Source organism: Dermacentor andersoni, chromosome 3 (genome assembly GCF_023375885.2).
Source record: "Dermacentor andersoni chromosome 3, qqDerAnde1_hic_scaffold, whole genome shotgun sequence".
NCBI classification, from domain to species: Eukaryota; Metazoa; Arthropoda; class Arachnida; order Ixodida; family Ixodidae; genus Dermacentor; species Dermacentor andersoni.
The window spans coordinates 226,925,109-226,952,603 of NC_092816.1; the positions used below are offsets into that span (position 1 = coordinate 226,925,109).

At 45.3% G+C, this 27,495-nt stretch overlaps 1 protein-coding gene across 2 annotated transcripts in view; it reads left to right on the forward strand.

Annotated features, from left to right (window-relative positions):
* Window positions 1-27,495, forward strand: part of LOC126536157 (DIS3-like exonuclease 2) — a 330,469-nt gene that overhangs the window by 123,226 nt on the left and 179,748 nt on the right. For both annotated transcript variants that reach the window (XM_050183033.3, XM_050183050.3), the window contains one exon: window positions 20,896-20,997. In XM_050183033.3, coding sequence (XP_050038990.2) covers window positions 20,896-20,997 — 102 coding nt within the window. The remainder of the gene's footprint in view (window positions 1-20,895; window positions 20,998-27,495) is intronic.

Consider the following 27,495-nt stretch of genomic DNA (forward strand, 5'->3'; position numbering starts at 1 on the left):
CGGCGAAAGTAAGAACACAGACTGACGAAGCAGCGTGCGTCAGAAGCAGAACGTGGCACAGGGAAACTGCGTACGGCGCAAACTTTTTCCTGATCTGGTTCAAGAACGGATGCGTCAACGAAGTGTCCCAACACAGTAATCTGACGGCACCCAAATTGACACTTCGTGGAGTTCATTTGAAGGCCATCTTTTCAGAAAACCGCAATAATGGCAGCTAGTCGAGTAAGGCGGCTGCCGAACATGGGAGAAAAAACAATAACGTTGTCAAGGTAACAAAGACAGGTGGTCCATTTGTAGCCTCGCAGAAGAGTCCATCACACGTTCAAATGTCGCAGGAGCATTGCATAGGCCAAAGGGCATGACTAAACTGATATAAGCCATTTGGCGTGACAAAGGCCGTCTTCTCGTGGTCCATTTCATCAACTGACATCTGCTAGTAGCCGGATTGAATATCAATGGACGAGAAGTATTTAGCTCCATGCAAGCAGTCCAAGGCGTCATCAATGCATGGTAGTGGGTAGACGTCTTTTCGAGTGATCTTGTTTAAGTGGCGATAATCGACGCAAAAACGCCATGTACCATCTTTCTTTTTCACAAGGACGACAGGCGAAGCCCAAGGGCTGGCTGATGGCTCGATGACCCCCTTGCGGAGCATTTTGTCCACTTCTGATTGGATGACTCAACGTTCTGCATGTGATACCCGATAGGGACGCCGATAAATAGGATTCGTGTCTCCAGGGTTTATACGGTGGTGAACAACAGATGTTTGGCCTAAAGGCCATTTGCTAAAATCAAACATGTCACTGTATGATTCAAGCAGGTGACGTATGTCCGTGGCCTGTGCAGAGGTGAGGGCAGGTGCAATCATTTTCGCAAAGTCATCCGTTAAGGAACCAGTGCTGTGAGCTGCAATTGGCGCTAATAAGTCACTCTCGACATTCAGACTCTATGTCAATTTCAGAACCACTAGAAACACTGGCCAAGAACATGCCAGCCGGAATCACTTGAAGGCACAGGATGAAATTCAGAAGCGTTAGAACGACATCATTGTAAGTAACTGTGACCAACGTATGCGGAACAGCGACGTTCCGGTTCAAAAGCACATCGATGATGGGGCAAAGCACATATTCACGATCAGGAACCTGTGGCTGGGCGGTCACAGTGACGGAAGTAACTGCCTCGGGTGACAGACGCACATCGTGAAGCGAGCACAAGTGCGGTGGGGCGGTGCTCGGAGCATCGGCGAGTTGAGGCAGTTCCAACTGAAGAACGTCGGTCACGCAGTCGATGTGAGCAGAATGATTCCAATCCAAAATGTCCAATGAGTCCAAAAAGTCCAATCCAAGGATAACGTCAAGGGGGCAGTCGTCAATCAGAGCAAAGAGAAAAGAAGTAGGGCGGCCGGCTACATTTAAACGCGCAGTACACATTCCAAGAACAACTAGCACGCCGCCGTCGGCCACACGAAGCAATCGGGCAGCTGCCAGGGTGAGGACATTTTTTAAACGTCTACATAGGCTAGCACTCATCACAGATACGTATGCTCCAGTGTCGACGAGTGCTTGGGCAGGTACGCCGTCTATTTTAACGTCTATTATACTTCTCTGTGGACACAGGCAGAGGATTTGCTGCAGTAGTAGGCAATGCAGCACCACTTCTGAGGGCTGCATTTCCTAGTTTTCCGAAAGGGTGCGGCCAAACGCCACAGGGGACAAAAGGCAACGTGGCTGCGGCGAACGGGAAGATGGGCGACGTGTTTGGGGTGAACAAGACTGGTGTCCGCTCGGCGATAGTGAGCAGCTGTACCACATGTTCCTAGCAGAGTTGTCGGCACTGTTAGACTTGGCGGTGGGTGAAACATTGCGGGCATTTCCATCAAAACGGCCCAGGTTTGTCGGCATGCGAGGTTTTGAGGGCCACGAGTTTCGACAGTATCAGGCGACATGACCAATGCGGCGACAGGTGAAACATGTCGGCTGGTCGTCCGCAGTTCTTCACTCAGTTGGGTTGCGATAACGCGGAGAGAATCATCGGGGTGGAGTGAAAATAGTATAAGGGCCTTCGTTAGCTCTGGGATGGGCAACAGCACACGCAGAATTTAAACCAATGTTTTCAAATTCCTGGCGAGCGATGGCTTGTACGAGAGAAACTGTAAATGTGGTAGAATCAGGGCTATGTGGACAGAAAGCTGCGGGCGCCATAGCATCCAGTTCACATCTAACGATTCGTGCCACGTCCTCTGATGGCGACGCATGCTGCTGTGCGGGTTGATCTTTACACGTCGACGTTGCGGCAGTATTGGGAAGTCTGGCGAATGGTTGCAAGATGCATCGGCTTTTGGCCTGCTCGAATTGTCGGCACTCTTTAATAATTGCATCAACTGTATAGCAGCTTTTGCACATGAGCACATTAAACGTCATCAGCAATGCCCTTAAGCACGTGCCCAACCTTCTCAGCTTCTGTCATGTCGTGATCGGCCTTACGACAAAGTGCCAGCACGTCCTGGATGTACGAGACATAGGACTCCGTGGGGGATGGGGCACAGGAGGCCAGTTCCTGCTTTGCAGCAATTCCACGGCCGGCTGGTTTGCCAAACAACTCTGTCAATTTCTCTTTGCATTGTTCCCAGCTGGTTCGCTCCTCTTCCTGGTTTTCGTATCACACCTTTGCCGTGCCTCTTAGGTAGTACAACAGGTTAGCTAGCATAAGCGTAGGGTCCCATTTGTTGATTCCACTCACGCATTCGTACATGGCCGCCCACTCTTCAATGTCGGCACCATTGGTCCCGCAGAAAGTTGCAGGATCCTTGGGTTGCACAATGACAACCGAAGGTGACAGTGACGTAAGAAGCGACGGTGACGTAGGAGGCAACAACGACGTCGATCCCAAGTGCTCGCCATCGGTCATGGTGCAGACGGTGATGTGATGTCCACACTGCGGAGCTCCGTTTCCACCCGTTTTGCCCCGCCCCTCTCACCAATATGTTGCGGGGATGTTGGGAGTGTAGAAGATTATATTTACAATATACATACAAAATGAGTCCGAGTAGTTAAAATGGCTGACCACCAACAACCCACAGCAGCCAGCATCTTGCGATCTCCTTTTTCCTCTCTTTGTTCGTCCTTCCGTAACAGTATTTCGTTATTGGTAGAATTTCCTTGTTGTAGGATTTTGTTGTTGTGAGTTTAGACTGTAGATGCAAATTGGCAATCATCGCAATAAAAGGAAATTTCATGAATTCGTGCACCTAATGCTGTATGGTTGTAAACATAGTTGGGAGTTATCCTTAAGGATGGCCAAATATACTAAATAAACATGGAGTCAGTTGCTCGCTGTTCAAAGCATTTTGCATCACATTAACTACGTAGCACAACATATAGCAGTCCTAGTTGTTCAGGAAGTTAGCACTTTCAATGGGCACTGCTTACCTAGCATGTAAAATCCCATTTGAACACGCAATCTTGTAATGTATTGTTGAGCTAGTTAAAGAGCCTGGCATTCTGTTAATCTGATAACTTACAATATTGCAAGCTGCTGTCTGTGTATATATAGCCTTGCTTAAGTTAACTGTGTACCGACATTTTCAGGTTCTCGCTTATCGTATCATGCAGAATGTGTCTTCTCCTGCTCATTTGTTGCAGATTTACAGAAAGTGATGATTGTGCAAAACTGCCCACGACACTTGACACCAGAAGGGCTCTTTGCTAGCTTTATATATCTCTGGCCTTCCTTCCTAACCATTGCCTGTGGATTATGGCCAGTACTACTTCATTTGTGTGCCTCACTGTCTTAACACTACAGGTGCTGGGCTCCTGTTGTCAATAAAGGCAAACAAAAAAAATATATATATATATATATCCTTTCATTGGTTCGGCATACTGCCTGTGTGGTTAAATTTATGATTAAGAAAAATACAAGAAAACAGGATATCTTTAGGTGGCATAAAAAGAAAGAGGCGTGCAATCTTAATGGTGCTTGTGATAAAAAACCACTGAAGTTCTGTGTGTGTAATTTACTGTGCTGAGCAGGTCCCTTAAAAGGAAAATTTGCTAGTCATGGCAGTGGTACAATGATATTAAGTACAATGAAACCTCGTTAATTCAGAATTTGCAAGATTGAAACTGCTGTCTTAACTGAATGTCAAAATATTGACAGTATCAAGAAAACAGACAAATGCTTACTATGTCAACACGCTTTTATTTACTGGGCAAAACAACAAATCCTGTTGCTGTTTTGCACAAAACCAGTGTGGAAGCTGCAATTTTCATCACTTGACTGATTAGCGTTCACAGCGGCAAAGGCCTCGCAACTTCCTTCACAGTGTGGCTGCAGCGCACATGTTCAACCAAGGCGTGCTTTTCACTACAGCGCGAACATCCCAATTATTTTTTTGCCAGTTAGCTGGTCGCCAACAAATTGTCTGTCCATTGCAGTGTAGCCAGTGCTATTCATCCTCGGCAGCTTTGCACTGACACAAAAAGAAACTATTGTTTGCCACAACCGCTGCGGGTGAAACCATGGTCCAGATTGGCAACATCGTAGATGGCGACTGTGCAGTTATGCAGGCACATGGCCAAAGTGGTATTATGTGCGACGGTAAATGCAAGAATAAAGGCTATAAAGGCACAAATAGGCACGGAGTGTTACGGCATCCTGGTTATTAACATACGTTTCCTGCTGATGATTATGGCGATGCGGACTCCACCATTTCATTTCGGTTGGATGTTAGTGCCCTTCTTGCTTTTTACGTAGAGAATTTCGCAATGCTCACCAAGCTATGAGAGTTGTCCGCATTAATCAGTGTGCGAGAGGTTGATTCCATTAAATAATACATACACCTGCCAGAGCAAGGTGACAAGTCTGAATTAATGAGGGTTTACTGTAATATCCAACTGGGTTCCTCACAAAGTATTAGGCATAGTACCAAGGTCCTATGCCTAATACTGCCTTGGTCTGGTTTCTTGGACTATCTGTGTAATGTGGCATATGAACATTAATATTGAAACAATATGTTAGTATGGCACAGCTGGTGATTCTTTGGAGTGGTAGATTTATACATGAACTTTTGCAAACACGAGAGAAATGCTGGCAGGAACGCCAGGAAAGTACTAAAGAGTGCCAATACCAGATGCTACGAGATGCTTGTATACTTGATGAAAGAGTGGAATTCCCCTGTAAATTGACCATTCTCTGATCTTCAGAATGCTTGTGAGAGCTGTTGGTGCTACTCCTGCGACACTGTGCTTTCCGCTTACTGTAGTTTGGAGGCTTATGCTGAGATGGTGGGATCATGTGTCAGCTTTTTTTCTAACATTAAAAAGGTTTCTGGCATTTGTGGAGCCTTTTTGAATTGTAACTTCAGCCTCTTTACAAAGTTTGGTAAGATGTTTTCCAGCTATGTTAAAGCTGAAGCATTCAGGTTAATGCAAGCTGCAAAGTGCACTTGTCTATTCTGTCTTTTTTTTGACACAGCGTAAAACTGCCAGTAGAATAGTTACATAAACGAGAAGATTATTTCTCTAAGATTTTATTCTATGCAAAATTACGCATGTGAACACAGAACTTCTAAAAGATATAAGCAACAATTCTTTCCTGCCATTTATACAAGGTCACAATATATCCAACGGTGTATGCAGTTGAGGAAAAGAAAGATCTTATGTTAGAAGTGTTCAAAGCAACATGAGAACAACCTTACAATTTTTTAAATGCATGTGTACTGAAGGTTGGCATTGACGCAGCATGTTTCTAGCGAGTATGACCGATAGCAATTTCGACTTAGATTTATGTACAGGTGAATGTGTGTTGAATGCCTCAGGTTTGTTATTAAGGAAATTCTAGAGAAGCAGGAGTCCACAAGGTGATGGAAAGTTCATGAAGAGGCAAGTTGTCGTACATCTGCAAGTAACACATTGCTACACCACACAGGAAATTCGTACAGGTCATACAAATAAATTTTTGAAGTTGAAGAAAAGTTCATTCTTATACAGGAATTGAACCCAGTGCCATTGTCTTTCTGGTGAAGTCAGCCTAGTGACTGAGCAAAGTGAAAATTCTAGCATTCTGCTGGAACCCAATTGTGGCACTCTCTGTAACCGCTTGGTGAAAGGCATGTTTCACATAGCGGGGATGACAGATGGCAGCATGATTTTGTTCCAGACATTTCTTTGTTGTCATTGCCACAGATGGCATGCATTTTGACTTTATTGGGAATGAATCAGTCAAGTACTGCTTCACAAACGGGATATTCAACTGAACCCACAGCAGAATGCTACTTCTGCATGAAATCTGGGCACAAATCAGCCAGTGCGATGAGTCATGTATGTATGGCACTCCTGTTTACACAACATGTTGGAAAGACTTTGGAGAATGCGCAGGGTTGAGAAATTATGAAGAATTGCTAATGTTAGGTGTAGTTTCTCTCTGCCAGGGAAATATTTAGGGACACTTGTCATAAGTAAAGCACATATGTAAGAAAATCTAAATTGCTAGGTGCTTCATTTTTCCCTATGCTTAAGTTCATTGAACCTAACCTAATTATTGATATTTTGTGTGGAGCAAGTTTTCCAAGCATGAACAAACATTTATTGATTTCCCTCCCTCTCCTTCCCCTCCAAAAAAGAACAAAGAAGACACTCTTGGCAAGTTTTGTATCATATTGACATGTGTACTTGTTTATCTTTTTCGGGGGACCAGTTTTCACCATCTAACAAATGTTATTGCTCATTGCGGGACGCGGCCACATGTATCGGAAGTTTCTCAAATGTTATCGATGGTTCTTTATGCTGCCTGTTGTCACCGAAGCTTGTGTAGTCTGATTGCTTGCATGTGCGACACGAATTGTATAGAACCTTCTGAACGACACACGGGCACCAGCAACTGCTCTGGAACCTTCGATGACTGATGTATGAAAGCTGACGTGCTTGACCGGCATATCAGATTTCAACGATCGCCAACTGTTTTCGCTGCTGTTGCTGTGCTTTGAGTGTAACCTGCTTTTGTGGGCACAAGTTCACTCAATAAAACACTAGTTTCACGATTAACAGTTTTACAGCTGTATTATTCACCATCACTACTACGTGACAACATACAGCCGACTTCCAATAAATCTACCCTAATGGAACCAACGAAATCTGTCTAATTATCTGGCAAGTCGAATTAAACAAGATGTACAAGAAATGTCATAGTATGCTGATTCATTTGGCAGTTTAAAAGAGTTGAATGCTGGGCTAGTTGTTGCGCTTGTGTTCATCTTCCTTTCTGTTGTGCCGTCCTGTTGCGCTATATTTCAAGATGGTGCTTATGTCATTTGGCAGTATTTTCCAGATTCTAAGATGCCCCTGAATCAAGTGCATGTCTGCTTTCTATGTGTCCAAAGTAGAAAACTAACGTAGACATACCAATAAAGCTCCTAAATAAAAGAAAAATCACACACGTTCAATTACATACACTCAATTTTTAGCAATAAATATGTGCAACAGTCTAATATGTATTGCAAAGTGGCGACTGATTTCCTAAAGTCAACTTCGTCACATTGCTTATTAAGGTCTACTTCGCTGCAATAAAGCTGTGTTCCGCGGCAAGGCATACAGACACCACAAACAGTTTTCTGTCCAATTTTCTTGGGGGTGGGGGGGGGGGGGTGGGGGAGAAGGTGTGTATTAGAATAAGGTAAATACCATAGTCGGATACTGTGAGTTACCATTATTGCTCGAAAGTCTTCCTAGGTCAGGCTGAAAATGGGTTTTTGATAGGAAATTTTGCTGTGCATTCAGCACATTCTGTCTCCCCTAAGCTCTGCTGAGACAGACGCTGTCACTAAAGGAGCTACCATAGGGGTCACCATAGGGGTCAGGCACGTTGCCTACTGACTAGTCGAGTTTGAATTGTGCGACGAAGGCCAATTTTAGGATCTAAGTTACGAGTTTGGCCCCATTGAAGTGCATGGAAGTCACATGGGACCTTTGGCCAGCATCAAATTAAACGAAAAAGTGAGTTAGCCCGAGTCAAATTAGTTGAATTCTAGTGTTTAAAATTGCCTGCTGCAGTCCTTATATTGTACAACAGATGCTGTAGAATGTAAACATGACTTGAACAGATCTTAGAAGAACAGAAAGCTGAGCTAGTTGGTAAGGATTCATTATGCATAAAAGAGGTGAGGCGTGCAGACAGGACACAAGAGTAGAGAAGTGGACAACACGAACGCAGACTATCAACTGAAGGGAGCACTGAGGCGAAAAAAGAAAGAAGACGCAAAACACATCTGCGCAAGCTCAGGAATGCTATCGCCACGGGTCAGTCGGGTACATGTGGCGGTTTACGTGAGAGATAACTATAAAGGCACCTAATCTCTTCCTTATGTAAAGTAATCAAAGGCTGACTCATGCACGCACTTCCACCATTATAGATATGCCATGCCTCTACCATAAGACGTGTATCTTCATTCTTATGCCTGTACGATATCGCGCATTCATCTAACTCTGGCGTGCAGTTGCAATCTTGGCAATGTAGGGAAAGATTAGAAGGCGATCCACCGGTTAACGACCTTTTATGTTCCATTGATACACCGCCGTGTTTGCCCTACGTAGAACTGGCCACAGCTAAGGGGAATTTTATAAACCACACCCATACGACAGTCGGTAAACCTGTTGTTCGTATTGTGCTTCACTGGACAAATATCTGTTCTTCTTTTGCCTTTTACCTGCTCCTTTTTCCTCTGTACAGCAGCGCATATCTTACCTAGGTTATTGGGAGCAGTGAAAGCAACATTAACATCATATCTACTTGCAACTTTTTAAAGCCCGTGCGACACTGAATGAATGTACGGAATAGCCACTACTCTCTTTTTTTTTTGTTATTACTGCTTTCTGTAATCACGTCCGTCCCCCTTGAAACCGACTTCTTTAGGCGCTCAGCCACAGTGGCCCACTGCTACACTAGGATAACCTGCTTCTAATAGGCACTGTACCTGCGCATTAAAACTGGCGCTCATTTTGTGCATGCAGGATCTGGTGAGAGAAGACTTAAGGCACGACATGGCAATTCCGTTTTTTACTACTTTGGAATGCTTAGATTGAAAGTTTAACAACAGCTTCGAAGATCTTGGGGAGTACTGCCAACAAACGCAATTTTGTTTGAAGACCAAGGAAATGTCAAGAAACTGAATTACACGTCGCTGAGGAAATTCCTCGGTAAACTTTAATCCTCCTCCATAAAGTTTAAATTGCTCACTTACTGAGGTAGCAGCGGAATCGAATAATAAGGAAGAGATCAAGTGCCTTAACCCTTTGAGGGTCGAATTATTTTGAAGAAAACCTTCCCAGGTAGTCAAATTACTTTATTGCGGATCTTAAATGTACAAGATGTATAAAGCCGGGAATAAATGGTAAAAAAAAATTAGGAACAGTATTTTGGTGTTGGCATCACTCAGAACTGCAATATGTTCAATAGTATTTCAGAATGTGGTGCTCCTTGAAACACGTCTCTGCACAGCTGTGGAGAGCGAGAATACCTCATGAGCGGCATTGATAAACGAGCTAAGAGCAGTGCCAATCGAGATAGAAATCAACTTCCGCCGCCCCTGCGATAGCATGCCGACAAAGATAAAAATCATGTTTCGCACGCCTCCGTTGCGGCGGAACCGAAAGGGCGTTGCTGTTGAGAGCGAGAATACCTAGCGAGTGGAGGTTATAAACAAGCTAAGAGCAGCTCCAATCAAGATAGAAATCAACTTCCACCGCATCTGCAAGAGAGTGCAGACAAAGAGAAAATGACGTTTCGCGCGCCTCCGTTGCGATCACGCGGCGAAACCGAAACCGCAAAAGGGGTGTTGCCGCAGTCTGTGCGATGCGCTGAAGCTAGAAGTCAGTTCTGTTTATCTCCCCAGGAAGGTAGCACAAATTTCAAACGCTTCTTGTGTGTCCTAAGAGGTGGCAGCACCTCCCAGTGAGCATGCATCGTCATTATGGCGCGAAATTTCAAATGGAGGGTCGAAATTGTTCCCGTACGGCAAAGACCTTGCGGGACAGAAAACCGCCGCCGTACATGTACGGCAGAAACCGTCAAAGGGTTAACAGTTATCTCTCACGTAGACCGACACATGTACTCAACTGACACTTGGTGATACCATTCCTGAGCTTGCGCAGATGAGTTTTGTGTCTTCTTTCTTTTTTCACCTCAGTGCTCTCTTCAGTTGATAGTCGGCGTTCATGTTGTCCACTTCTCTACTCTTGTGTCCTGTCTGCACGCATCACCTCCTTTATGCATATTGAACAGATCTATCATAAGACGCCAACTAACACTGATACCAAGGACAACACAGGGGAAATTACTTGTGTTTAATAAGTGAAATAAAGAAATGATAAATTAATGGAAATGAAATTGGATAAAAAACAACTTGCCGCAAGTGGGGAACGATCCCACAATGTGGGATCGTTCCCTTCTCTTCTCTTGGCACCCATTCTGTAATCCTAATGGCCTACCGGTTATCTAACCCACGGTATTACATGACCTGCCCAGCTCCACTTCTTTCTCTTACTCTCAATTAGAATATCGGCTATACCTGTTTGCTCTTGGATCCACACCGCTCTATTCCTTTCTCTTAATCTTGCAAAAATGCTAACATAATCCTAATTCATAAGAAAGGAGACGCCAAAGACTTGAAAAATTATAGACCGATCAGTTTTACTGTCCGTTGCCTACAAAGTATTTACTAAGGTAATTGCAAATAGAATCAGGAACACCTTAGACTTCCGTCAACCACAGGACCAGGCAGGATTCCGTAAAGGCTACTCAACAATAGACCATATTCACACTATCAATCAGGTGATAGAAAAATGTGCGGAATATAACCAACCTTTATATATAGCTTTCATTGATTACGAGAAAGCGTTTGATTCATTCGAAACCTCAGCAGTCATGGAGGCATTGTGGAATCGGGGTGTAGACGAGCCATATGTAAAAATACTGAAAGATATCTATAGCGGCTCCACAGCCACCGTAGTCCTCCATGAAGAAAGCAACAAAATCCTAATAAAGAAAGGCGTCGGAGATATGATCTCTCCAATGCTATTCACAGCGTGTTTACAGGAGGTATTCAGAGACCTGGATTGGGAAGAATTGGGGATAAAAGTTAATGGAGAATACCTTAGTAACTTGCGATTCGCTGATGATATTGCCTTGCTTAGTAACTCGGGGGACCAACTGCAATGCATGCTCACTGACCTGGAGAGGCAAAGCAGAAGGGTGGGTCTAAAAATTAATCTGCAGAAAACTAAAGTAATGTTCAACAGTCTCGGAAGAGAACAGCAGTTTACAATAGGTAGTGAGGCACTGGAAGTGGTAAGGGAATACATCTACTTAGGACAGGTAGTGACTGCGGATCCGGATCATGAGACTGAAATAATCAGAAGAATAAGAATGGGCTGGGGTGCGTTTGGCAGGCATTCTCAGATCATGAACAGCAGGTTGCCATTATCCCTCAAGAGAAAAGTTTATAACAGCTGTGTTTTACCAGTACTCACCTATGGGGCAGAAACCTGGAGGCTTACGAAAAGGGTTCTACTTAAATTGAAGACGACGCAACGAGCTATGAAAGAAGAATGATGGGTGTAACGTTAAGGGATAAGAAAAGAGCAGATTGGGTGAGGGAACAAACGCGAGTTAATGACATCTTAGTTGAAATCAAAAAAAAGAAATGGGAATGGGCAGGTCATGTAATGAGGAGGGAAATATAACCGATGGTAATTAAGAGTTACGGAATGGATTCCAAGGGAAGGAAAGCGTAGCAGAGGGCGGCAGAAAGTTAGGTGGGCGGATGAGATTAAGAAGTTTGCAGGGACAACATGGCCACAATTAGTACATGACCGGGGTAGTTGGAGAAGTATGGGAGAGGCCTTTGCCCTGCAGTGGGCATAACCAGGCTGATGATGATGATGATAATCTTCGTTCCATCGCTCTTTGCACGGTCCTTAACTTGTTTTCGAGCTTCTTTATCGATGAAAGTAATCAAGGCAGCGCACCGGGAATTGACGGCGTTACATACAAGATGCTAAAAAATATGCGCGACAAAAGCCGAGCTGAACTACTAAACCTCGTCAACGCGTCCTGGGAGAAGGGTTCGTTACCAAAGGAATGGAAAGAAGCGGAGGTGCATTTCATTCCCAAGCCGGGGAAACCACCCCACGTCGACAATCTACGCCCCATCTCCCTCACGTCATGTGTAGGGAAGGTGGTCGAGCGTATGGTGTTCAAGAGACTACAGAGACATTTGGATGTCACTGATCAGATGCCACCGACCATGTACGGATTCCGGAGGCACCTGAGCACACAAGACGTCTTGGTGCAAATACACGAGCTGGTTATCAAGCAAGCGAAGACCCCTACGCCAAGAGCTATCCTGGCACTCGATCTCAAGGGGGCCTTCGATAACGTCACACACGAAAGTATTCTCCGTAACCTGCACCAAACGGGATGCGGAAAGCGGACATTCAAATATGTACAAGATTTCTTAAGCAATAGAACGGCAACCATCAAAATTGGAGAGGAGAAGTCGAAACCGATATCCCTGGGAGACAGAGGCACCCCGCAAGGATCGGTTCTTTCGCCGCTTCTCTTCAACCTGGCACTCCTCCCTCTCCCGACTTTGCTTCAAGACATAGAGGGCATAGATCACGCTCTCTATGCAGACGATATCACTGTGTGGACGTCGAGGGCAGGGTCGGAGAGTTGGATGGAGGAGACCCTTCAGACAGTGGCAAAGACCGTGCACGAGTTCGCTAAATCGTGCGGCCTCAGTTGCTCGCCACAGAAGTCCGAGTTACTCGTCATCAAGCCAAGAAGAAAGAAAGGAGACCAAGAGAACGTACGCATCACCATCGACGGGACGACCATAACACCAACCACGCAAGCACGTATCCTGGGTGTCATCTTCCAGAACAATGGCAAGGCGGGGGCGTCGATCAACAAAATCAAAGTTTCAACGGAACAAATTTCGAATATGATCAGAAGAGTCACAAACAGACAAAGGGGATTGAAGGAGGACGATGTACTGACGCTCGTCCAGGCCTTCTTGACGTCGCGCATCGTTTACGCGGCGCCGTACCTCAAATTACTGAAAAAAGACAGGGACCACTTGAACGTCATTATACGAAAGGCAACCAAGATGGCACTGGGCATTCCGAAGCATTCTTCGACCGACAAGCTTCTCGGCATGGCCAAGCACAACGTCGTCGAAGAGTTAATAGAAGCTCATCTGTCTAATCAAAGAGTTCGGCTCAGTCAGACGTCGGCGGGACGTCGCGTTCTTGCCAAGTTGGGCTGGCAAGAGGCAGAGCGGAAGGAAACGGGGCCGTTACCCAGGTTGTGGGCGCATAAAATCCACAGTAAGCCGCTGCCTAGAAACATGAGGTCAGGTCGTAACGACGGCCGCAGAGCAGCTCGTATAGCGGCCTTGACGGAGACTTTGGGTCAAATAGTAGAAGAGGAAGAGGGGGTCACTCTCTTCACAGACGCTTCGTTACCCAAGTTTTCATCAAAAGCAACGCTGGCAGTTACGACGCGGGATGTGCTCGTAACCTGCGCCTCCATCAAGACGTCTTTTCCAGAGGTGGCAGAAGATGCCGCGATAGTGCTAGCACTCGCGCAGCCCAAGGTGGGAAGAATTGTCACCGACTCGCAAAAGGCGTATAACAACTACAGGAAGGGGTGGGTGTCTCTTGCGGCACTAGATATTCTCCAAAGTAAACGCGACGTACCTGAAAGGAAAGTTGAGTTAATATGGACACCGGCTCACTCTGGGCTGGAGGGCAACGAACTTGCCCACCAGTTCGCCCGAGAGATGGAACACCGGGTTGAGGAAGGTGAGCCACAGTCCATATTTAGTTACAGAGACATTACGAACCATTATAAGACGGAGAGGCGCCGTTACCCCGATCCTCACAAATCGCTTAGCAGAGAACAGCAAGCGATCTACAGGCAAATACAGGCAGGATCATTCCCGCACCCTTACCTTCAAAACAAGATGTACCCGGAAAGGTACGACAAGGATTGTAACTTCTGCAAAACTCAGTTAGGCACGCTCCAACACGTCATTGGAGTATGCGATTTCATCAAGGCGATCCCCCCACCTCTTAACTGCCCCGCTACCTTACCCCATCCCTCATCCACCCTTACCGAGCGATGGGAGACCTTGCTAACCAGCACCGCCCTGGAAGACCAGCTCGTCCTGATCTCCAGGGGCCAGGTGGCTAGGGAAGCATATGGGTCCCGTGAAGAGGGAACCACTTCCATCGACGGCGTCTAAGAAGATGTCGAGCTCGGCTCAATGAAGTTGTTTCTCTCTCTCTCTCTCTCTCTTTGTCAGTCTCCAGATTTCAGCCCCATATGTCAGCACCGGTAGAATGCACTAATTGTATACTTTCCTTTTCAATGATAACGGTAAGCTCCCATTGAGGAGCTCACGATGTCTGCCGTATGCAATCCAACCCATTTTTATTCTGTGAATTTCCTTCTCATGGTCTGGGTTCCCTGTGATTAGTTGACCTAGGTAAACGTACTCCTTCATAGACTCTAGAGGCTGACTTGCGATCTTGAACTCTTGTTCCCTTGCCAGGTTATTTATCATTAGCTTTGTCTACTGCATATTAATCTTCTACCCCACTCTTACACTCTCCCTGTTAAGGTCATCAATCATCTGTTGCAGCTCATCTGCATTGTTGCTGAATAGAACAATGTCATCGGCAAACCGAAGGTTGTTCAGGTATTCGCCATCAATCTTTACTCCTAAGCCTTCCCAGTTTAATAGCTTGAATACTACTTCTAAGCACGCAGTGAATAGGATTGGAGAGATTGTGTCTCCTTGTCTGACCCCTTTCCTTATAGGTATCTTCCTACTTTTCTTGTGTAGAATTAAGGTGGCTGTGGAATCTCTGTAGATATTTTCGAAGATATTTATGTAAGCATCCTGTACTCCTTTGTTAATTGTGTAATGCCTCTACGACTGCTGGTATCTCCACTGAAACAAATACCGTTTCATAATCTATGAAAGCCATATTGACACGTGTACTTGTCTTTATCGGGCGACACGTTTTGCCGCCTAACAAATGTTATCGCACAGCGCGGGACGCGCCTGCACGTATCCGAAGTTTCTGGAAAGTTATCGATGCTTCTATCTGCTGTCTGTTGTCGCCGAACCTTGTGTTATCTGATTTCATCGCTTGACACGAAGGGTGTGGAACTTTGTAGAAGGCATGCGGGTCCCAGCGATTAGTCTGGAACATTCGATGACTGCTGTATAAAAGCCGACGCGCTTGACCCGCTGATCAGATTTTCTACGATCGCCGAGCGTGTTCGCAGCTATCGTTGTGCTATAAGTGTAGCCTGTTTTGTGGGCACAGGTTCGCCCAATAAAAGTTAGTTTTGTCGTTCACAGTATTTGCTACTGTGTTATTCAACGTCACCACCACGTGACAATATAGAGAGGCTGATTATACTCTGCGGATTTCTCAATTATCTGATTGATCACATGGATGTGATCTGTTGTGCAGTATCCCTTCCTGAAGCCAGCCTGTTCCCTTGGTTGACTGAAGTGTTGCCCTTATTTTATTAGAAATTGTCTTAGTGAATATTTTATACAATACTGGAAGTAAGCTAATAATACTGGAAGTAAGCCTGTAATTTTTCAATTCTTTAGTGTCTCCCTTTTTGCAGATTAGTATAATGTTGGCAATCTTGCAGTTCTCTAGGACCCTTGAAGTCGCGAGACATTTCGTATAAAGGGCTGCAAGCATTTCAGGCATGATGTCTCCTCCATCTTTGATTAAATCGACCGTTATTCCATGTTTTCCTGCCACCTTTCCTCGTTTCATGTCTTCTAAGGCCCTTCTAACTTCATCGCAAGTTATAGAAGGAGCCTCTGTAACCTGTCCATTACTACATTCAATATAGGTATCCTACCTGCTCTGGGTATTGTACAGGTCAGTATAGAATTCTTCCGCTGCTTTTACTATACCTTCGAGATTGCTGATGATATTATCCTGCTTATCTTTCAGTGCATACAGCTTAGTTTGTCCTATGCCAAGTTTTCTTCTCATTGATTTCAGGCTGCATCCATTTTTTACAGCTTCTTCAGTCTTTCTCACATTATAATTTCGAATATCCCATATTTTGACCTTTTAAATCAGTTTTGACAGTTCCATGAATTGTTCTTATCTGTTGAGTTGGACACTTTGATTCATTGTCGTTTTTTTTATTAGGTCCTTTGCTTCTTGGGAGAGCTTGCCTACTGGTTGACTTGGTGCCTTGCCTCCCACTTCAATTGCTGCCTCTGAAACCAACCTAGTTACGGCTTCATTCATTAGCTCTATGTCATCATCATCTCTCTGTTCTAAGGCTACATATTTGTTGGCAAGTACCAGCCTGAATTTGTCTGCTTTTACTTTTACTGCCTCAAGGTTGACCTGTTTCTTCTTGACCAATGTTGCTCTTTCTCTCTTCAAATTGAGGTGGATCCTAGCCCTCTCTAACCTATGATCACTGAACTTCACCCTACTTAACACTTCTACATCCTGCAGTATGCTGGGATCGGTAGAAAGTATGAAATCAATTTAATTTCTTGTTTCACCATTAGGGCGTTTCAAGGTCCGCTTCTTCCAATGCTTCCTGAAGAAGATGCTCATTACTCGCAGCTTATTTCTTTCCGCGAATTCTACCAACATCTCTCTTCGAGTGTTCCTAGAATCCACGCCGTAATTGCCAATTGCTTGTTCACCAGCCTGCTTTTTCCCCACTTTTGCATTGAAGTCACCTATGGCTACAGTATACCGAGTTTGCACTTTTCGCATCGCTAATTCAACATTTTCATAAAACTGTTCTATTTTTTCATCATCATGACTGGAGGTTGGAGCGTAGGTTTGTACTACCTTCAATCTATACCGGCTATTCATCTTTATTGTGACTACTGCTACCCTCTCATTAATGATGTAGAATTCGTCAGTCTTTCGTCATCGTTATGTCCTTATGGATTAGAAATCCTACTCCAAACTGCTTCTTATCCGGTATCCCTCTATAGCAGAGGACGTGGCCATTTGTCAGCTCTGTATAAGCCTCACAAGTTGTTCTAGCCTCACTAAGGCCAATGATATCCCAAACAATGTCTGATAGTTCCTCAAAGAGTCCTGCTAAGCTAGCTTTACTCGAGAGAGTCCGGGTGTTAAACGTTGCAAGGATCAGTTTCCATTGGTGGCCTGTTCGGGTCCAGAGATTCATGGCACCCTCTGCAGGGTCACAGGCCTGACAGTCTCCAGCAGCTGCAGCTGCTGAAGACTGAGGCCCATTGGTTAATCCAATGAGTCTTTTGGGAGCCCTTTCGTGTTGCGTTTGAGTAAGTGACAAGAGGCTGGCCAACAAGAAGGGCCAGAATGTTGAACCTTATAGCTACTGCATACTGCATCAACATGTGGTTTAACTGCAGTGTGGACACTCTCAGCTTAGGCCTTCACTTGACTTGTTGGCACCTCTTGAGCCTCTGTCTGATGCAAAGTGAGACGACGGCCTGGTGCAGTAGGGGCCCATTGGGGGCTGCAGGTTCTAATGGTGTTTGTGAACTTCTGGGGGCACTGAAACACTTTTTAAATGCACTAAGAAAACATTTGCATCCGTAGACAATGCTGCCGTGAACGTGCCAGCCAAATATTATTTTTCTGTTTGCAGCAGTGAAGCTACGAGCTTGCATAACAGATTGTTTGCTTTATCCTGTGGCTTTTGAGGTCCCGCTTTTTTTTCCCCTGCTTTAATGCTATTTCAGCGATGGCTTGGCGGCACAATAAATACCAGCTGTTCGGTTATTGTTAACGACCATAAATTGCAAGCATAAGCTTTTGTACACCTGCACACCCCTGCAGATCTAGGAAACAGGGACATGGCACTTGGTTTTCACAACCCACCCATCATGTCTCTGCTCTTTTAGCACTCTTCGGTACCTTTGTTAGACATGAAGTGTGAAGTGTTACCATAAGGATAAAAGCAGTAGGCAGGGCACTGCTATTGGCTCTGCCCCAGCTGAGTGCAGTCTACGAGTTGAGGAGGAATGAGGGAAGAAACACTGCACTCGCTGTATCTCCATAGAATAGAGGAGTGCTGTGCATAAGGCCAGGGTCATGGCGATCTGTCAATCACGTGTCAGGTAATAAGAGGGCTGCTGTGCACGCTGTTGACACGTCGGTGACACACGGGCGTTGACGCATGATTGACAGACGGCAGTGTCCCTGACCTTGTGCACAGCGCTCCTTTATTCTCAATTCGACATCCTCGCCTCTAACACACCTTCGCTTAAGGCCACACCCACCTGCCACACCCAACTCCACTTATATATACTGTGGCGAGGAAAGCATATGTCGCCTTGAAGAAGAGAAGTCCACTTGTCGAAACGTTGGCTCCTGCTTTCACCTTGCTCTCATTTTGCTCATAGTCTTCAATTTCCATCTCTCGCCTTCCCCGTGTTTTGGCCATAATTGCGTGACAGGCAGCAAGCATCATTTGTTGGTTTAGAGCAGGCACACACAATGTGTGAGAAGTTTGGCATGCAACGTGCATTCTTTTGAAAGCGCAGTCAGAGGATGTGGCATCTCTGGCTGCAGTGGTGTCATGCACACGTGACGTAAAGCAAATGGTTCACACACATGACCAGAGCCATCTATACAAATTCCAAATGGAACCACAAGTGGCTTGGGGGGCGCTCACTTCTAGTTTCCTGCTTGGTGTTCCCCCATTTTGCTGAAAGTTTCCGCTAAATATTTGTTGTTTTGTTGATTATGCTTATTCTCTATGCGCTTTTCACATTTAGATAGAAAATAAAAAAAAAATATTTCCAGTAGTTATATATGCCATCATTAAAGGGTTAAAGACGTGAGATAGAGCACTAGTGATAGAAAAAGGTCATGCATAGATATGAGTAGGGAGTAGGAGAGAGGGGGGAATAGGATCCGGTGAATTTGCATGGATGTCAGTATGAACAGGAGTGATTGCCAGTTAACGTGAGTAGGTACGAAAGTTTGTGACAGTGAGCTTGAGCACATGTGAGCATCAATGCGAGTGACTGTCAGCAAGTGTGATTAGACTACTATGTATGCAAGTGAGTGATGGTGAGTGGCAGTGGACACGAGCGTGAGTGGGAGTTGGTAAGTGTGAAAACAAGCGACTGTAAACGCTAATGCGTGTTAGTGAGTAGAAGCGTGAAGGAGCGTACATGAGTATGGGTGAGCACATAGCCTGCATAAATATTGGTGAGTCAGTGTCCATTTTTTCTGCCAACCTATGCTTCTAGCTGACAGGGAGTACGACTGCGGAGCAAACAGACTTCCTGACACAGCTTGGACTCTTTCAATTTTTATGGTTGTCAGCCTTGTGCTGCCATTGCCAGATAGCATAGCTCTTTATTTTGGCCCCCCTGAGTACCAAGTTACAACATGTCATAGCACCAGCACTATCGCCAGAGCACAATCGCTAACACTGCCTTGAAACGGGTGATGTGATCCCACTGAACTGTTGATAAATGGTGTATGCTAGAACTTCTGCGGTCAGGTTGCAGACCTTTGTTTGCAACTAAAGTCGAGGGCCAGTTCATTCCACCAATTTTGGGAAGTCTTCATGCAGAGCTGTAGAATCCTGTTGTGCCATGAAAGAAATAAAAAGAGTTTGCAGAGGCCTCGGGCCAGACTGCATGCAGCAGCAAATGACAGTGCACTGTTTTCTGTACAGGGCCTACCTGTGTTTCCCCCGTCTACCTTGTCCACCCTGTGCATTCCATGTGAAACACAAGCGAGGCATGGCTAAGGCAGATGGTTTAAAGGGAAGAAACTTGGATTAGGGGAAAATTAAATTTGTAATGCTTGGCTGTTATCTTGCATTCTCAATCTCCCTCTGCAGAACATTGTCCGAAAAAACGCAATTACAGAAAGTACAAAAAAAGTACAGAAATCTGGGCAAATTGGGATGGTTGCGTTCTTGTAACCTGTGTAGTTAAGCTGATGTGCACATTGCCAACATACTTGCAGGTACTCATTCGACCCTTGGAGGTTGTGTGATAGCCGTAAGTGTGAAGGAAGAAGAAAGGGTGCTGTTCATGCCACTCGTTGTAAGAGAGCACACAGCCGCATGTAGCCGTCATCTCAAACACTGCAGCAGCAGAGGCACCGTGAACTCAACCATAGGTTGAGAGTAGCCTCTGAGCTTGGTGTGTGGTAGGTGCCAAAATTGGAAGTATTGGTGTCTACGTGAACATTCCAAATCAAATTTGAACTAAGCCCCATGGTGACGTTCAGTAGGCAGAGCATTGTAGGCATCACTCCACTCCACCATAGCCTTCGCAGTGAAAGGCACTGAAGAAGGGCCGCGAAGGGGATCACAGGGGCTATCTTTTATTGCCAGTAACTCTGCTTTTGCTGAATGCATTAAAGTACTTTTTTCTGGACTTCTTTAATAAGTGGTTCAGGGTTCCTTCAAAGTTTTGTTTTCAGAGCTTTGGGCATGACTCTTCAAAGATCAAATCAGCGTGTAGTGCATTTTTTAAAAAGGAAATTGAAACTAAGCTCTGAGAATGAGAACTTCATTGTGGCACACTGCGTCTATCTGTAGTGCCTAGCCTCTGTTTAGCCTCACACCTCCCCTGCACTCAACCTCCCAGCAACGCATCATACTGCAGGAGTTGGGAAGAGCTGGTCACTCTACACCTCGAGTATACAGTGAAATTTTTTGCTTTTTTGCAGGAGCGCCTTCATGAGTAAACATTGGTTCAGTGCTTATCCCATGTACCTCTCCCTGGTATCTTCCTTTGTTATTGAATCTTCGTTATGCAACCTGCAGAGCAGATGTGACGGGGTTGTTTGTTTTGGTACATTCCAGGACAGTCAGATGGACATCTATATTGGCGGTCTACATGACCGGAACCGAGCCCTCAATGGGGACCTTGTGGCTGTGAAGATCAAGCCACAAGAGGAGTGGAAGGCAGGTTTTTCTTTTTTTCCCTCTCTCTTTGTGTGGTATGGTGTAGGTTGTGTTTGTTCGCACCGTTGTCTGATCATGTATCTGATCAGAATCTTTTGTCAGTGTTACATGGGCTGAGCATTCTCAAAAAATGTGCTGCTGGACTGCTGCGGCAGTGATGAACGTTTCCTCATTTGGCAAGTCTCTGTTCACAATTCCTTTTAGATAATGCAACAGATGGCGCAATCATACATGCACAGTCATCCTGAGCCATTTTGGCTGCTTCCACTCCTTCTCTGGCCCTCTGATCAGCACTTATGTCAACAAAATTGTGTCAGCAACACAGTTTAGGCTTTCAACAGCAGTTTTTAAACTGCCACTTGGTGCCCTTTTTGTCCCCTGCAAACATTGTATTCATGCCCATGTAGGCAGTCATCTAAACATAATCTCATTTTCATATGCCTCCACACAGCTAAAGGAATGCATTCACTAAAACGGGCTTTGTGCTACTTGCTGGATTCTTTTCTACTTGAACTGAAATGCAAAAGGATGTGATTTTTTTTTTTGCCTGGTTTTATGTTGAATATTGTGAGGTCTCAGGCATGCTCTTAGGACAAAGTATCAACAACACAATAGTGGAAACAGTCCAAAAGGGCATTTATTGCACCTTCTATAAAATAGCCAAGATAAATGGCACATTCAAGCCAAACGAGAAGGTGTCTGCGGCACCATTCCACAGACGCCTTGCACATGCTGCGTGAGGAAGCTGAATTCAAGGAGCCGTGAGAGCCATGTGAGGGCGACAACATAAGGGTATGGAGTTGAGCGTCCCTACATTTTACAAGCTGAGTAACTTTTTTTTTCTGCATCGTTGGGATGATACAAGAAGCACATTGTAGCGCAATATTTAGTGGCTGAAGGGACTGTCTACCGTTTTTCAAGGATATTCTATTTTGTAGTGTATTTTCTTAGAAAGCCGACCTTTTGGAGTGTCTAAACGTACAATGATTTGTCTGAAAGTGGGCGGAAGTTTTTAAAACAATCTTTCAATCTGCGTGGTCTCTTAAAACTGTACAGATGCCAGCAACGATGATGACAGGACAGGATGGCAATCTCGGAGGCCATGTTTCAACGCACCACTACAATCATTGCGACTCCATTCGTTTGCACAAGGCAGTGCTAATTTTCAACACACCCTAGCAGGAAAAAAGAATGAAATTACTCTCATGTAAAGAAAAGTTAGCAGAAGTTCATAAAATGCAATTTCAAGGAATACAATATTGTATCCGAGCAAGATTACTCTCCTTGCATGGCTTTTTGTTTACGTGACGGTACACAGATTGTTTCCACCGTTTCGCCATCAAGCAACACCACTTGTCATTCTTGCAGCATTTTCAGGGCCAAATTAAAAAGATAATTCCTTGTTTATGGGATACAAGCAAGCTCGTTTCCATCAGTACATACAAACCTTGTTAATACGTAGTCTGCCGGGAACGATGTTTAGGTACACACTAAACGATGTACGAATTAACCGCTAATGCCAGATTAGAAGCTGTTTACCGGTCAGTAAAGAACTATGTCATGATGCTCTCAACTACACATGCTCAGACAGGCATTATTTGTGGTTAGGCAGCAAAAGATCGGTGATCTTCACTTGCCGCCATGGTGGCCTTGCCGCAACATCTTCGAACTCAGTAAGGCAGCGAGCGAGTTTGTCCACGAGGCCCTGCTTCTCTGTCAAAGCTCACATGATGCTCAAAGCAAGCGCCGCGTCAGATAATGAAGGGCCGTCGTCCACTACCACATCGTCGTTGTCATCACTTTCGCTTGAAGATGGGTGAGGTGCGACAGTGGCAATAATGTCGCTCTCCAAAAACTCTGCAGATGTAACAATGCTGACGTCTCAATAACATAAACATGAGACGCTGCAGCAAAGACCGTTGAACACCACGATCGCAAACACACTGGCGAAATGAAGAAAGAGAATTCACGCAGGAACTTCTCTGGGAGTTGTCTAAGCATGTGTAAGCATAGTGCCACTTGCTCATCTCCACACAGCCTGGTGTCATTATCAACGTTATGAAACTTGATCCGGCCAGTACAAGGGACAACGCTGCGGCGACACGAACTGGTGTGGACAGCGACACAAGGTGCATTGGTAACGGAAGCGAAGTACTGCAGGTGGGGGCGCCCGGTGCACTGATGACGTTCCGATCATCATAAGCCGTTATTGCTCATTAGCACTTTATCCATCCGCTTCGAACCATTATGAACCATGACCAAATGTACAGCGGTGGCGCCTGCATATATAAAATGGCCGCGGGGACCATATCTTGAAAACGATCTGCGATGCGGACTGCTTAATAGCTCCGTGCACTGCTTTTGCACTGCTGCATGCTGAAGAGAGACATGCGGGCCCATATCTTGAAAGTGATCTGCGAAAGGGGCAGGATGCGGCTTGTGCCGAGAGCTTCGTGAGCGCTGTGTTCTCGCTGCCTCGTTCGCATTGAAGCGACAGGCAGCATGAAGGTACAGTCGCTCGCTGCCGCAGGCTTTATCTTGAAAGTGGTCGTCTTACGAGACGGATGGACGGTGGGATATTATTTTCATTGGGCAAACATGGAAATGCCTATGCATTAAAAAAAAATGCGCTTCTGCATGGCTACTACTTGAATTGGATTGGGTTCAACGGCGACAGTGAATTCACACCCCTACCGGCAGCTTCTTTATGTTACCGGAAGCCAATCTCCAAGGCCATGCTTTTGTGCACTGCAATTGGCAACAGTTGTATGATCAGGAAATAAGTCATGGTGGCCATGTTTTAACGTCACTATCGCTGGTGGCTGTTTTCCAGGTGTCGCAACTCGAGTATTGAACGTCTGCGCACATGAGATTTTGCCGATTTTGTGCCTGTGTTTGTAGAGTAAGCAAGAAAATAGTATGCGCTAACCATTTGATGGGCACCGAGCGACTACGGCAGCGGTCAGCCAATACATGGGGTTCAATGGGGGCTCGGTGGGGGATTCTTCGCGACTATGTTTAAGGGGGGACACATGTGTCTTAGAGACCAAAAAAAAATTTGTTTTTTGAAAGTGGTATTTTCGTAATATACAAACACTGCCACATGTTCTGACCAAGATTTCCGCGTCATGGATCAATATTTTAGTCGCAATATCAATTTATGTAACCGCTGCAAGCTATATTTTGACAGAAAGACGCATAAAAAGGGGGCTTTTTCACACCACGCTGCTGCTGAATGGCGTATGCTGTCGCGGCCATCTTCGTCACATTGGAAAGAACTACTACTTTAATTTCCGCCACATTTTCGTTCGCCCTCCTATTCGCTATTTAGAAATACTGCGCAAAGAAAATCCCAGCGTGCGACCCCATTCGCACATTCAGTGCACGTGACTAAATAAAGTCCTGCGATTGGCTTAGGCAGCTGGCGTTGTCTGCTGTGGCACACAGACGTACTTGAAAAGCCAGTGCCTCCTTTACTAGATGCCCGCCACGTTGCTCGCTTTCACATTCTGGGGGTGGTTCCCTTAGTTCTGCACAAAATCTGTAAGGCGGTGCTTGTTGCCTTTTCAACTTCCAGCGCATAGATAGCGTCGGCATGCAGGGGGTGTCTGCTAGCGAGCGTTCTCGCGGGCGTTGTTTTTTTTCTATGTTCGTTGATTAGTCATTTTCGTTATCGCAACTGCTTGCCCGCATGTTAGATTATGCAGCGCGGTGCTGGTAGATTATACATTTTATAATTTATATATTTATTTATTTACTCACTCACTCACCCACCCACCCTTAGAGCTTTTGGGGCATTACAGAGGTAGTGGGCACACGGTTGAACAAGAACAGAATCTAATGTTACGGATGAAATCAAAGAAAAACAAAGCACACATATACAGAAAGCGCACATAGTACAGGGCTATGAAAAAGAAACGTTATATGTCTTATCAGCTTTGTGTTACTGTTTTAAGAATTTTTTAACTATGCGGTGAATGCATTTTTTTCAAAGAACACTAGATAACTGTCTATCTTAACCTACACTTTTCAGTGGCATGCACAGTAACATGTATACAATCGACACACACGAGCTAAAATAAATTTGGGCCTTACGTTTTAGCTTGTGATGTTGGTGCCTCCGCCAGTGCACCAGCCGTCGGGAGGTCGTCAAGTTTCTACAGTCCATCGCTTGTTGCGTCTGCTTGCTCGCCGGCCGCGCTTGGAACGAAAGAGCACTTAATTGCAGTTTCTTTTGAAGTGCTGCTTGGTCGATCGAGTTCATTGATTGCACAGAGCACAACTGCCCTGGTGTAACGGGTGAAGCTAACTTATGCGGAGTTCACACTGCCAGCAGTTCAAGGAAGAATTGCTATATTTCGCATTCACCGCCACTCTCTTTTTCGAAAGAGAATGCATAAAACCATGTGCAGCATTTGCGTTTGGCAGCATGTCTCTTGGAAGTCGCACGTAATCACTCACGCGTATTGAGGTAGTGATACTTTCGATCGGGTCACGCGTCCTTATAGCAATGTAGCACAGGTCACTTTCAGAGAGAACGCAATGTGCGCATGAAGCAAAGTGAAGTTTTTGATCCCAGCCCTAAAGAAGTTTGGCAATAAGGATGGCCAGGCTTGAGGCATTGATCTTCTTCGTGGGAACTGAGCACGTCCATTTTCTCACACCTATAATGACAAGATCGATGGCCGTCAGTGTATCGTTCAAATGCCCTGCATGAGAATTATCACTGCAGCGGCAAAATGCATAGACATTTGAGTCTACATTTTAAGAATTTTTCGTGAAATAGGTTTGCACTCCAGCAGCTTGACAGTGGCGTGTCTGTCGGTTGTTCCAAGTGCATAGTTGCTGAAAAGTGGCTTGATAAACTTGGTAGTTATAAGATGCAAAAGCCTTCCGCTGTGAACGGTGTCTGTGTTGCCGCATCGCAGAAGTGGTAGTCTCATGAGGAGTTTGACACTCCTTTCCACGCAAACTTTGAGTGGTATTGAGAAGGATTTTCTATCCAGGAACACGCTGTCAACAAATTTCCTGAGGCACGTCAGAAGTTTGACAAGTTCTTGGCTTGGATACATGAGCCCCCCGTGGTCTTGATGTGCGATAAGGCCAAGGACGGGTGTGTTCGCTTTGGTTACTTGCACCAATGCAACGCATTCGGCACAGGGGATGTTTTCGCTTGCCGCTCTCACAAGGAATCCTCCGACCATTGCCGCACTGCCGACATCTGGATTTGACGCACATGGCATGTCTGAGAGGCACTGTTTTTTTAGCCTATTCACCACCGCATCTAAACCTTTTTCTGCAGTACTTGTAGTCTTTGTGGGAGTCTGATAGACTGGTAGAAGCTGTGTCAGCGAAAATGATGTCGAGCTTCTCGTGTTGTTTTGGGCAAAGGAGGCAACAATGCCGGTCTTGAGCATCTTTTCTATTCCACACACTGCGCTTTTCACATCCAGGGCATCGTTGCAGCCGGAGCTACGCCGTAGAAATTCAAACATGGCCTCTATGGGGGTCACTTGAGAACTTGCGCATAAGCACAAATTTAAATTTCTTGTCAGAAAGAAGAAACCAAGTAGATTCCATGTTTGACATCGTTGTAAAGATGAGTGCATGGTGCGTTTCCTTGCTCAGGAAGTTTTCCGTGCGGCTTTTAGTTTTCAACTGCTCAGTGTAATAAAGGAACTTGCCCTCAAGCCGATCCAGCCTTGGGTCATCAATTTCAGAAAACTGACTAGCATCTTCGTCATTGCGATGGATGTGCTGCTGAAGATTGCTCACATCAATGCATGTAAACCACTTGTGGAAGGCTTCCATGAACTCAGCAGTCGGCCTCACAGATGCATACTCAAAATCGCAGCTATGACCTGCCTGATCCCTGAGGTATTTCAGTGCTGTGGTTACTGCAGGAGAGAATAACTGCACGGCCGTCTTCACATTCATTTTTTTCAATATTCGAAGGGAAAACTTGCTTCCTTGTAAGGAACCTGATTAGCCGCACTGTTGACTGCCTTTGCATCTTGTAGAATATTTTGATGTACTTTGATGAAAGTTTCTTGTTCTCAACAAATTCTTTGGCCAGGATTTGAGACCTGATGTTCTTTATAATGTGGCTCCGATTGAATGTGAAAAATATATCCATTGATGGATCTGCCAGATGCAGTGCATGTATTTTTGCTTCTCCTCCACTCAGAATTTCCATAGCTGTTACCTTGATTTTGTGGTTGTCGGTTACAACTCTGATGATGTCAAAACCAATGCTGGCTGTTTTGATGACGACGTGACGAATGACATTGGCGAGCTGGTCCCCAGTGCAACCTTTGGTGAAAAAATAACCTACAGGGATCTTGTGTCTTGCTTGCAGGCCACAAAGCAGAAAAAACAGCAGTGAATTCGCCAGATGTTCATCTTCAGCTGCAGGAGCGAGGTACTCGAGGCACAGGACCTAGGACGACATCACCAACAAACATGTCCCTTTGCTTGTGGTAGAGCAGCTTTTGTTTA